At 33.6% G+C, this 14,189-nt stretch overlaps 1 protein-coding gene across 1 annotated transcript; it reads left to right on the top strand.

Moving 5' to 3' along the window:
• The first annotated feature begins 11,367 nt into the window (after positions 1-11,367).
• LOC109210954 lies at positions 11,368-13,343 on the top strand. Its single transcript, XM_019374439.1, has 3 exons — positions 11,368-11,803; positions 11,957-13,187; positions 13,301-13,343. Exons 1-3 carry the CDS (start codon positions 11,368-11,370, stop codon positions 13,341-13,343), a joined length of 1,710 nt encoding a protein of 569 aa, XP_019229984.1.
• Positions 13,344-14,189: the final 846 nt, after the last annotated feature.

Below are 14,189 nucleotides of genomic sequence, written 5' to 3'. Positions count from 1 at the left end.
AGGCACATAAACTATGTTTTCAAAAACGTATACCGTATAAATGGAAGTTTTTCAACCGTGAAAGTTGAAAGAAAAATCCAGCAACTTTTCACAGAGATAATCAAGAAAAGAGTGTGTGCAATGGTAAACAATATGGACAACATTACAACATATTATCTTGGAATGCTTTTGAAAGCTAATCATGATACTGCTGGAAGAGAGAAGATCATATTTGAAGAAATAATTTATGAATGCTGAACAAGAAACAACTCAGACATTGCTCTCATGGACTATTTTTCTTCTAGCACTGCAGATTGACTGGCAAGAAAAAGCAAGAGAAGAGGCACTAGACTTACTTGGGCAGCGATATCAAAATTATTAAGACATATCAAAACTAAAAATAGTATGGGAACTATCAACAGCTCCTTTATTTTTCCATTATATTAAATTTTTTCAATAACTTATACCAAATATCTTATAAGTTATACATGCAGCAGATTTAAAAGAAGCCGTGTGTCTGACAAAGATTGAGCCTAGTGAAAAAATGTTTACTGGTTTCAACAAAAATATAAATTACCCTACAGAATATTCACCTTAAAACACTTTGGTTCAGTTCATCTAAATTTAAAGTGCCATTATCCGATCAAACAAATTCCTATGGGCCACCAAGAAGCATGATTTGACTCAAACAGAAGCTGTAATACCATATTTCCACAATCCATCCACTCTTCCCTCGAATCCAGACAGAAAACGTCAATATATACACAAAATAGATGCCTACTCTGATAATATCTAATATTTCCCCTTCAGTACACCATGCAAAACTATAAATATACACAGTAAACTAAAAACTCTAAATATACACAGTAAATTAAAGGGTTTCTGTTTCAAAATCTTCTAATTGATTTATTCTCATCTAGATTGATCATATGAGACAAAATAAAAGCATATCAATGTCTATGCCACAAATAATTAATGAATTAATAATTCGATAAATGATTGTGGCAAATAACAATCTATTGAATCTTATTCAAACATAGAGTAGGTGAAATGATACATACCTGTTCAGAAATTTTGCTTCACTTTGCAATGTATTTTTTCCAGTCATTTTTCTCATATATATATAGTGGTTATCCTGACATTCGTTTGGAGCCAAAAATCCCAAAAACCAGCGCCAAAAGACGGTTTCTTCCTCCATTTTACAATGTTGTGGAATTCTATTTGGTGGGTATGGACGAGTTTGGTGGGTATGGAGGAGGTTGAAGAGTTATGCCAAGGAAGGGAGTGGAGAAGTGCTTTACCCGATTTTTCTTCTAAACCCTAACTTTATCTCCCTCTCCCACTAACTTTAAAATATCAGCCAACTTATGTAAAAATAGTATATACAGCCAACTTTTATATATATAACCAACTTATGTAAAAAAATAGTAAAAAGAAACTTTACCTTGTGAAAATAATACTAAAATGAAACTTTATTTTAGTACATATCCCAATTTTGGATGCCTTTATGTTATAAATAAGCTATATCAAATATGTACTACAATAATACAATATTCAAAAGATTTATTTCAAAAATTGATTTAACTATCTTGGTGTTCACGAGAAATTGAACCAAATAGTAAAGGGATCAAATCGGAGAAAAAAAAAATCAACATTCTATTTGATTTGATTTTGATTTTTAGTTTTAAGAACATATAAAATTTAATTATTTGGTTTTAAGCAAAAAATTAATCGAAAAAGTAGAACCAGATTGATATATAAATACCTATTTAGAAATTATAATTATATAAAATTTTACTTTACAAATTGTTTTTGCGCTCTTGGTTCGTAGCCTAATTTTTGCACTTATAGTATAGTTTATATTCTATTTTGGTTTGTAGAATTTATTCCATGTTAAAAATAATTTTTTAAATTTAATTGAGTCCTTAAATTATTCATCATTATTCAATTATCATCAAAATATCTTGAGAATTAACAACTTTTCTTAATAAGTAATTCAATATAATTGCTATAATATGTGTTTAATAATATATTTTTTACGTCTTTTATTAAGAAACTGATAGAAAAATCAAAACAATCGATAAAATCAAACCAATAATTTAATTTTAAACTTTTCCTTATACCGTGATGAAATGAATAGGCACATAAATTTCTATGACCTTTTTAAACCCCAATTTAATAAGTCCTTCTTCCTTTTAAATTTCCTATCCAATAAAATATCGACACATTTCTATTTTAAAAGGCTTTTCTGGAACTCGTCTGGGGCTCCGCCTAGGCGGGGCAGTATCAAAACACCCAGACACTTACACGTACGTGGGGCAAAGTTTCATGAGGTTTATGTCCCAAGCGCTCGACTGTGCATGTTGAACATGCCTATAACACTTCACGCTTAACGCTCAAGGCTCGTCCAATAACTCTTACGCAAATGATACATTGAGTTCCCTAATAAGCTTTGTTGACGCTCATATAATTCTATAACAAATGAATGATAAAAGCTCAACTCATTGGTAAAATTGAGAGTAACTCAAATAACGAGCCATAGTATTGCATATTATTTAATTGGACATTGTAATAGTGAATTTTTTAATTGAACATTTGTAGAAAATAGATAGTCCAAATTTGTATCTTCATTTGCCATTGGACTTCATTAGGGGTGGGCATAGCTTTGAAAAACCCAAAATCCGAATGTTTTGGTTTGGATTTTCGGATTACAGATTAGATTTTGGATTTAATTTTTATAATTTTTGGATTTCAGATTGGATATTGAATTTGGTACTTCAAATTTTTGGATATTCAAAAATTTAAAATTTTTATACATTATATTTTTAGTACATTATCCATATGCCAATAGTACAACATCCAATACCCCACCCATTAGATTTTAATATACTCAATATTAATTACAAAGTTACTATTGGCATATATCGGGTAAAACCAATAGCCTGAACCGAAAAATATTTATTGAATTATCGGTATCGGGTTATTGGGTGAAATGTCTTTAACGGTTTTGTGTTAATTTACTATTGAGTTGTCGGTTCGTGTCTTGGTTTGCTCCATTTTATTAACGATTTAACCGATAACCCAATAACAATAACAACAACAACAACAACTACCGTATATAATCTCACCAAGTGGGGTCTGGAGAGGGTAGGATGTACACAGCCTTATCCCTACCCTTCCAGGGTAGGGAGACTGTTTCCGATTGACCCTCGGCTATAAAGGATGAAGGACCGATAACCAATAAATTTTATCAAAATATTATTTTTAACCCGTACTATGTTTGGACTTCTTAATTTTCAAGGTGTAATTGCTACTACTTGTGTTGTTTCTACTCTGTTTGGATAAGTACACTTGACAAAACCTCTTAATTCTTGGTAGGAAAGAAACTGTTGTAATTATGATCCTCTAATATTCCTAGTGTTCAGTATATTCTGCTGATTGATCCCCCAATGTCCACAAAACTTTTGTTCACTCTTCGGAACACAAGTGAAGGAATCAAGGTATAAGATTAATTAGTGTTGTACACCATATTTTTTCCTCTAAATTAAGTTATCTTATCGGGTAAATCGTAATGATCGACAACTGATTAATCGATATCCGATAACCACTATTCTTATCGGTTCGATTATTAGTTTAGCATATTTATAAACCGATAACCGATGTATCGAGCCAATAACATTCACAACCGAACTGAACCGACTTATATACATCCCTAATAAGAATACTTTCTAGTTGGAGATGGTTTTATTATTGTTACTTCTTATCGGCCATATTAATGTCTCTGTGCATTTGGTTGATAATGATTTCATTAATTGAATAATGTATTTGGATGATTACAGTGAGGACGTAACGACCCGATATGTCGTTTTAAGAATTAACATCCCGTTCAGCAACCTAAGGTCCCGAGCAACTTTGTAATATGTATTATGACTTGTGTGTGCCGTCGAGTTTGGTTTTCGAAAGATTCGAAATTAAATTTTAAGAAAAATTCTCATTTCGAAGCTTAAATGGAAAGAGTTGATCGGAGAGTTGACTTTTGAGCAACGACTTCGGAATGGAGTTTTGATGATGTCAATAGCTTCGTATGGTGATTTTTTCCGTAGGCGCGTGTCCGGATTTTGATTTGGAAGTCCTTAGGAGTTAGGACAATTCGACACATTTTGGCGAAAGTTGGAAAATAGAAGATTTTTTTTGGAAAATTCGGCCGAGGGTCGAAATTTTGATAATGAGGCCGGATTTCGATTCCAAAAATTGGAACAGCTCTGGTATATCATTTATGACTCGCGTGCAAAATATGAAGTCATTCCGAATTGATTTGATTTGCTTCGGCGCAAAATATAGAAGTTGGAAGATTTGAAAACTCATAATTCGATTCGATGCGTGATTCGTAATTTCGGCGTGGTTTGACGTGGTTTAAAGCCTCGACTAAGTTCGTATTGTATTTTAGGACATGTTGGCATACTTGGTTAAAGTCCCGAGGGCCTCGGGTGGATTTTGGAAGGTTAGCGGAGTTGATTTTGGACATTGAAGATGCTAATTTTTCTGCTGTTCTGGACAACATTTAGGCAGAAGTGACATCGTAGAACCATGAAACTCGTCGCAGAAGCGACTGGAAAGGGGGCTGGGCAGTGTTGGGCGTTCATCGCAGGAGCGGAGCAGTGGAACGCATCTGCGACATCGCAGGTGCGATGTTGGCAGTGCAGAAGCGGACATTGGCAGCTATGGGAGGGATCGCAGAAGCAGCTAGAGTTCTTCTCTAATATAAGTCATTGATGTATATTAGGTTGAGTTGTTCACTCCCGAACGTAGTATGAGTGCGAAAACAACGTGTACCCGAGTCATCCAAAACCCAATCTAGACATTCGCCCAAGGCCCAAATCATCATACGAAGGCCTGTTGGAACCTTCAAATCCCGATTCAGAGGTCGTTTATTCAAAAATCACAACTTAGCTAATTCTTCCAACTTAAAGCTTCCGAAATAGAATTCTCTTTCCAAATCGACTCCAAACTTCCCGAATTCCAATTACAACCACGCGCACGAGTCATAGTACCTGAAGTGAAGATGTTCATGGCCTCAAACTGTCGAACGACGCGCTAGAGCTCAAAACGACCGGTCGGGTCTCGGTTTGCTGAACTTAAAAGATCCGATCCAATCCGAGTTTATATGGATTGGAGTTGGATTGTCATTTCTTCAATCCGAAAACCAAACCGAAATTTTCATATCCAATCCAAACTGCGAGAACACCTGCCCCTAATCTTCATGTTTTAAGTTCTATGTCAAATTTGAAAGTAATTATGTATTTAATCTTGAGGGAATACTAATTTAAATTACAGTATTGATGAAGCTTATTAATTATTTTATGTTAGGGAGGTAAAATATGTAGTTTGATAATAATATTTAAGAAACTATTATTTTTTATTTATCTGAATATTAAGTATGGTTAATTTTTATCTCATATTAACTTTAACACTATTGCATTATTTGTACTTGTAAAAAAAAATTGTAGATACTTTATTCTCTATCGAAAATATCTACTCATAAATAAATTTATTTCTTTACTGTAATAACTTGAATTGATTAAATTAGAATAACATGTGAAATAGAGAAAATTAAAAGACCAAATAAAAATTAACAAAAAATTGACTTTGTTGATTTAGTTGCTTTTTAGGTAAAAATTGAATCAGATTGAACAATGAACACCTCAAGTATTGTGTAAATATAGCATGAATGAATAAATAAATATTATTGTAATTAGGATATATTTGTTTTCACATATATATATTTTTGTTCACTTTTCCGCATATGAGCAAGTTGAGCATAATTGATTAATTTTTCTTCTTCAAACTTTGATACCATAAACTTTAACTGGAGTTCCAATCTGTTTGGGTTATGGATTACATTTTTTCTTCTATTTTTATAAAAAAATCTGTTGGTCACTCTTTTTGTCAAACAAGGAATAGTCACCGCAAGCCCTTAACATCTCCCCTCGTCCGTCCTTTTCAGAAAAAAAAAAAACGAATTGTCGATGCAGCCTTCGCCTGACGCTGTATCTCGTTGCTCTTGGTAATCCCCTTCTTCGCTATCAGACCACTCTGGTAAATTCTCCTCTTTTATTTCTATCGTTGCCTTCTCCTCTCTATTTAATTCTTAACATCAGTGTACAAGCAAATATCACTGGAATGAGGGGACTGCCTTCACTAAGAAAAGCATTAGAAGGGGAAAGGGGATTAGAGAATAGAGAGAAGAAGAGGGAATGGAACAGAGAGAAGTGAGAAACAGGATTTCGTTCATTGATTGATACTCCCAAGTGCTATACAATGGTGTATATATACAGGCTCAATTTATTTAGCTAACTATTTATTACTAATGCTAATCCAATGTAATTAGCTAACTAACAGTTCCAATTAGCTATTGTAGACATGAAGGAGCAGTTTGGATCAAACGGAATTGTGTGGCCAATTTACTAACAAATCTCTTAAGAGTTTCTCGTAACCATGTAACTATGCCATCCTCAAGTCACCGTAGAAGTTAGGAGCAGCAGAACACATTGCATGATGAAAGATAAATTCAAATAACCACAACCTTATGAAATAATAGCTTATGGGAAAAAGGAATTACCTTTTTAGTCTTCTCAGGGGAAAAGCTAGAGAAATTTGAACTCAAAAATGATTTTCCGTTCATATATTAGTCTTCTTTTTCTTAATTTTCTTTTGTAGTCCCTCCGTCCAGAAGAGTTCATGATCATGTTTCGTTATTCAATTAAACTTGTTTCATCATAATGTACACCTTCCTATTACATGATCCTAATTCCTTCGTAATTCTTGTATAGTTTTCGTGTTTTAATTAGATTTTAGACAAGATAATCTAATAAATAGTGAACTATGTCCAGCAATATTCTCCTAATTTTTGTGTTTTTTTCTTTTCTTCTTTATTATTCTCTCAGCAGAAGTTTTATGACATGTTGAAAGATAATAAATGCATTTCTCTTTTGCTTAATTAAAACTCAATTATAACCGCATGGCTGACTTAGCTTGCTTTATCGATATGTTGGTGCAGTTGATCATGGATAAAGGTTGGATGCATGAACGAAAGTTCTCTAAAAAATATATTGAGGGTGTTCAATCTTTTATGCAACTCGTTCGGTCAAACTTTGATCGAAATTCTAAAGTTCGACGTCCATGCCAAGACTGTTTAAATATAGATTTTCAAACTCAAGAAGTAGTGTATGACCACTTGTTGANGTTTATATTCTATTTTGGTTTGTAGAATTTATTCCATGTTAAAAATAACTTTTTAAATTTAATTGAGTCCTTAAATGATTCATCATTATTCAATTATCATCAAAATATCTTGAGAATTAACAACTTTTCTTAATAAGTAATTCAATATAATTGCTATAATATGTGTTTAATAATATATTTTTTACGTCTTTTATTAAGAAACTGATAGAAAAATCAAAACAATCGATAAAATCAAACTAATAATAAACCGATTTGGTTTGGTTTGGTTTGATTCTAATATAACTATTGTACATGCTGAAAATCCACCAATTAGGTCATATTTTTCTTTTTAGTATGTGAATGTCATACTTACTTAATCAAAAATAATTTAATTTTAAACTTTTCCTTATACCGTGATGAAATGAATAGGCACATAAATTTCTATGACCTTTTTAAACCCCAATTTAATAAGTCCTTCTTCCTTTTAAATTTCCTATCCAATAAAATATCGACACATTTCTATTTTAAAAGGCTTTTCTGGAACTCGTCCGTGGCTCCGCCTAAGCGGGGCACTATCAAAACACCCAGACACTTACACGTACGTGGGGCAAAGTTTCATGAGGTTTATGTCCCAAGCGCTCGACTGTGCATGTTGAACATGCCTATAACACTTAACGCTTAACGCTCAAGGCTCGTCCAATAACTCTTACGCAAATGATACGTTGAGTTCCCTAATAAGCTCTGTTGACGCTCATATAATTCTATAACAAATGAATGATAAAAGCTCAACTCATTGGTAAAATTGAGAGTAACTCAAATAACGAGCCATAGTATTGCATATTATTTAATTGGACATTGTAACAGTGAATTTTTTAATTGAACATTTTGTAGAAAATAGAAAGTCCAAATTTGTATCTTCATTTGCCATTGGACTTCATTAGGGGTGGGCATAGTTTTGAAAAACCCAAAATCCGAATGTTTTGGTTTGGATTTTCGGATTACAGATTAGATTTTGGATTTAATTTTTATAATTTTTGGATTTCAGATTGGATATTGAATTTGGTACTTCAAATTTTTGGATATTCAAAAATTTAAAATTTTTATACATTATATTTTTAGTACATTATCCATATGCCAATAGTACAACATCCAATACCCCACCCATTAGATTTTAATATACTCAATATTAATTACAAAGTTACTATTGGCATATATCGGGTAAAACCAATAGCCTGAACCGAAAAATATTTATTGAATTATCGGTATCGGGTTATTGGGTGAAATGTCTTTAACGGTTTTGTGTTAATTTACTATTGAGTTATCGGTTCGTGTCTTGGTTTGCTCCATTTTATTAACGATTTAACCGATAACCCAATAACAATAACAACAACAACAACTACCGAATATAATCTCACCAAGTGGGGTCTGGAGAGGGTAGGATGTACACAACCTTATCCCTACCCTTCCAGGGTAGGGAGACTGTTTCCGATTGACCCTCGGCTATAGAGGATGAAGGACCGATAACCAATAAATTTTATCAAAATATTATTTTTAACCCGTACTATATATGTTTGGACTTCTTAATTTTCAAGGTGTAATTGCTACTACTTGTGTTGTTTCTACTCTGTTTGGATAAGTACAGTTGACAAAACCTCCTAATTCTTGGTAGGAAAGAAACTGTTGTAATTATGATCCTCTAATATTCCTAGTGTTCAGTATATTATGCTGATTGATCACCCAATGTCGACAAAACTTTTGTTCACTCTTCAGAACACAAGTGAAGGAATCAAGGTATAAGATTAATTAGTGTTGTACACCATATTTTTTCCTCTAAATTAAGTTATCTTATCGGGTAAATCGTAATGATCGGCAACTGATTAATCGATATCTGATAACCACTATCTTATCGGTTCGATTATTAGTTTAGCATATTTATAAACCGATAACCGATGTATCGAGCCAATAACATTCACAACCGAACTGAACCGACTTATATACATCCCTAATAAGAATACTTTCTAGTTGGAGATGGTTTTATTACTGTTACTTCTTATCGGCCATATTAATGTCTCTGTGCATTTGGTTGATAATGATTTCATTAATTGAATAATGTATTTGGATGATTACGGTGAGGATGTAACGACCCGATATGTCGTTTTAAGAATTAACGTCCCGTTCAGCAACCTAAGGTCCCGAGCAAGCCCTCAACATCTCCCCTCGTCCGTCCTTTTCAGAAAAAAAAAAAGAATTGTCGATGCAGCCCTCGCCTGACGCTGCATCTCGTTGCTCTTGGTAATCCCCTTCTTCGCTATCAGACCACTCTGGTAAATTCTCCTCTTTTATTTCTATCGCTGCCTTCTCCTCTCTATTTAATTCTTAACATCAGTGTACAAGCAAATATCACTGGAATGAGGGGACTGCCTTCACTAAGAAAAGCATTAGAAGGGGATAGGGGGATTAGAGAATAGAGAGAAGAAGAGGGAATGGAACAGAGAGAAGTGAGAAACAGGATTTCGTTCATTGATTGATACTCCCAAGTGCTATACAATGGTGTATATATACAGGCTCAATTTATTTAGCTAACTATTTATTACTAATGCTAATCCAATGTAATTAGCTAACTAACAGTTCTAATTAGCTATTGTAGACATGAAGGAGCAGTTTGAATCAAACGGAATTGTGTGGCCAATTTACTAACAAATCTCTTAAGAGTTTCTCGTAACCATGTAACTATGCCATCCTCAAGTCACTGTAGAAGTTAGGAGCAGCAGAACACATTGCATGATGAAAGATAAATTCAAATAACCACAACCTTATGAAATAATAGCTTATGGGAAAAAGGAATTACCCTTTTAGTCTTCTCAGGGGAAAAGCTAGAGAAATTTGAACTCAAAAATGGTTTTCCGTTCATATATTAGTCTTCTTTTTCTTAATTTCCTTTTGTAGTCCCTCCGTCCAGAAGAGTTCATGATCATGTTTCGTTATTCAATTAAACTTGTTTCATCATAATGTACACCTTCCTATTACATGATCCTAATTCCTTCGTAATTCTTGTATAGTTTTCGTGTTTTAATTAGATTTTAGACAAGATAATCTAATAAACAGTGAACTATGTCCAGCAATATTCTCCTAATTTTTGTGTTTTTTTTCTTTTCTTCTTTATTATTCTCTCAACAGAAGTTTTATGACATGTTGAAAGATAATAAATGCATTTCTCTTTTGCTTAATTAAAACTCAATTATAACCGCATGGCTGACTTAACTTGCTTTATCGATATGTTGGTGCAGTTGATCATGGATAAAGGTTGGATGCATGAACGAAAGTTCTCTAAAAAATATATTGAGGGTGTTCAATCTTTTATGCAACTCGTTCGGTCAAACTTTGATCGAAATTCTAAAGTTCGACGTCCATGCCAAGACTGTTTAAATATAGATTTTCAAACTCAAGAAGTAGTGTATGACCACTTGTTGATAAAAGAAATTACGGGAAGTTACATGCAATGGATATACCATGGGGGAACAATCACAAAGGAGAGATAAAGATGAAGCAATTTACAACGAAAACGAAGACGAAGATGAAGATGAAGATGAAGATGAAGATGAAGAACATGACAACAATGATGGAATTAACGCTATGTTAGAAGATGCCAGTGGAAGATCATTTGCCAATTTTTCGGAGGAGACAACAACTGGTAATAATATATCTGGTAATATGCGTGAGAAGGAAGCCAAAAAGTTTGACAACTTGTTGGAAGAAGATGAACATGAATTATACCCGGGATGTCAGAAATTCTCAAAGCTTTCATTCCTTGTGAAGTTGCTACACTTGAAAGTGTACAATCATTGGAGTAATAAGTCATTTGATATGTTGCTAGAGTGACTACTGGAGGCACTGCCAAATGGTGAGACACTTCCTAAGTCATATTATGATGCTAGAAACCAGCTGCAAGGTTTGGGATTAGGATACATTTCTATCCATGCTTGCAAATATGATTGTGTGCTTTATTGGGGTGAGCTTAAAGATAGACAAGAGTGTCCACATTGTGGTACTTCGAGGTGGAAAATTAATAACGGAAAGGATAAAAATATTCCTCATAAAGTCTTGCGATATTTTCCATTAAAGCCGAGACTTCAAAGGTTATTTATGTCAAGAAAAACAAGTGAGGACATGAGGTGGCATAAAGAAAAACGTCTTAATGAGCCAAATGTATTTAGGCATCCTGCTGATTCTGAAGAGTGGAAAGAATTTGACAAGAATCATCAGTGGGTTGCCCAAGAACCTCGGAATATTAGACTCGGCCTTGCAGCCGATGGTTTTAATCCATTTGGTAACATGAGCACAACTTATAGTATGTGGCCTGTCATTCTAGTTCCTTATAATCTTCCTCCTTGGAAATGTTTTAAGGATCCATTTATGTTAATGTCATTGCTTATTCCTGGTCCTCAAGCACCAGGAAAGGATATTGATGTTTATTTGCGTCCTTTGGTTGATGAATTGAATGAGTTATGGAGTGAAGGTGTAGATACATTTGATGCATCAACAGGGGAGTCCTTCAAGATGCATGCTGCTGTTATATGGACCATAAATGATTTTCCAGCTTATGGTAAGTTCCTAAACTCCTTACTGTCCAAGATGCCTAAATAATTGTTAAATAGAAGATTTTGGATAAGTTTTACTAGTATACTATTTGTAAGTAATTTTTGTATAGTTTAGGAATATAAACTAATGTGCGCATATATTATTTCTTATGGATTAGGTAATTTATCTGGATGGAGTACTAAGGGATACATGGCATGTCCTACTTGCAATAAAGATGCACCTTCACACAAGTTAAGAAGTAAAATCTGTTACATGGATCATCGCCGGTATCTTGACCCTAAGCACACATGGAGAAAAAGCAAAAAATTTGATGGTAAGATAGAAAAAAGATTGAAACCAAAAGAGCTCTCAGGAGATGATGTCTTACAACAATTGGATTTTCTTAGTACTCATAGACCAGGAAAACACCCCAATAATAAGAAAAGAAAACGTCTTCCTGAAGAATTGAATTGGGTGAGGAGAAGTACTTTATTTGAGTTGCCATATTGGAAGAGCTTGAAGTTGCGACACAATTTAGATATCATGCACATAGAAAAGAACATTTGCGAGAATATTTTGGGGACAATACTGAGTATTGAAGGGAAAACTAAGGACACATATAAAGCAAGACAAGATCTTAAGGATATGAACATAAGAAAAGAACTATGGTTACAAGATAATGGTTCTAGTTATACAATGCCAGCTGCTTGTTATAATATGTCAAAAAGTGAAAAAAAGGAGTTCTATAAATTTTTAAAATCAGTTAAATTTCCTGATGGTTATGCTTCAAATATCTCACGGCGTGTAAATGAGGATGATGATAAGATAACTGGACTCAAAAGTCATGACCATCATGTTTTGTTACAACGACTGCTGCCTATAGCTATTCGTGGATTTGTAAATAAAGATGTCTCTTCAGCATTGATTGAGTTGGGCGATTTCTTTCAACGATTATGTTGCAAGACTTTGAGAAAAGATGACTTAGAACAACTAGAAAAGGATATAATTTTAATATTGTGTAAGCTTGAGATGATTTTTTCACCAACTTTCTTTGATGTTATGGTACATTTGGATGTGCATTTACCACGAGAGGCTATGTATGGGGGACAAGAACAATATCGTTGGATGTACAAAATTGAAAGATTTTTGTGCAAGCTTAAGCGTTATGTGCGAAACAAGGCACGACCAGAAGGTTCTATTGCAGAAGGCTATCTTATTGATGAATGTTTGACATTTTGCTCTATGTATCTTACTGGCATCGAAACTAGATTTAATCGTGAAGATCGAAATGATGATGGATCTAGTAACAAAGATGAAGTTGTTCTGGACATATTCTCAAAAAGTGTTAGACCATCTGGAGATGGAAACTATGATACCATGCCAAAGAAAGATTTCGATATGGCTCAGTGGTATGTGTTGAATAATTGCGAAGAAGTAGAACCTTTTCTTCGATATGTTATTTTTCTCTCTATTGTTATTTTTCTATTTTAAATAATTTATAAGTAATTTATTTTGCATACAGGGAGCATAAAGAAGAGATGATGAAGCAAGCTGTTGCGATATAGAAGAGAAACATAGAGAACAATTTCCTTTATGGTTCAAAAGGAAAGTAAGTAACTTTTTAAGATAAGAATCATCTTAATGTGTTTAAATTCTAATTTGTTTTCCTCTTTACTAATTAAAAGTAATAATTTTTTCATTGTAGATTATGCAATTATATAATAAGGAAAAGTATGTGCCTATCAATCAGTTATATCCTTTGGCAATAGGACCTGATGTGCGTGGAAGAACATATAATGGGTGTACTGTAAAAGGCGTTAGGTGCCATATTCAAAGACGCGATGAACTACGCAAAAGTCAAAATTGCGGTCTAGTTGTTGAAGGCTATCATGAAAATGAGGTGATTGATTTTTATGGTATTATAACTGACATGATTGAGTTAGAGTATCTTAATGGCAATCCAGTTCTGCTATTTAAATGCAAGTGGTTTGATCTTCGCAAGAAGACAGGGATGCAAAAAGATAAAAATTTTACGAGTATCAATGTTAATAGATTTTGGTATGAACATGATTCTTTTGTACTAGCTACTCAAGCAAGGCAAGTATTTTATATTGATGATCCGAAATTGGGAGAAAATTGGCGAATTGTCCTAAAATTTCAAGATAGACACTTATATGATGTGCCAGAGATGCAAAATTCAGAGACAGGAAATGGCGAAACAAATGATGAAGTATATCAAGATGTTTCACTTGAAAGTAATTCAATTGTCAATGATACGGATAATATGTTGAGTCAACTACATAGAGATGATGTTGATTCGGTTACCCTAGATGCAGCTGTAATTGAATTGGAGGCTCAGACAGAACATGAAGTTGGTTATGACGAAGAAAATTCTGACGAAGAGGATGACA

Source organism: Nicotiana attenuata, unplaced genomic scaffold (assembly GCF_001879085.1).
Source record: "Nicotiana attenuata strain UT unplaced genomic scaffold, NIATTr2, whole genome shotgun sequence".
Lineage (NCBI taxonomy): Eukaryota > Viridiplantae > Streptophyta > Magnoliopsida > Solanales > Solanaceae > Nicotiana > Nicotiana attenuata.
The sequence above is the reverse complement of the archived record's forward strand: the minus strand, read 5'-3'. Positions and strand labels throughout refer to the sequence as shown.

Coding starts and splice junctions, on each gene's coding strand:
- LOC109210954 (XM_019374439.1), top strand. CDS start 11,368: ATGAGGTGGCATAAAGAAAAACGTCTTAATGAGCCAAATGTATTTAGG. Junction 11,804..11,956: donor AAATGATTTTCCAGCTTATG/GTAAGTTCCTAA, acceptor CTTATGGATTAG/GTAATTTATCTGGATGGAGT. Junction 13,188..13,300: donor GATTTCGATATGGCTCAGTG/GTATGTGTTGAA, acceptor TTTTGCATACAG/GGAGCATAAAGAAGAGATGA.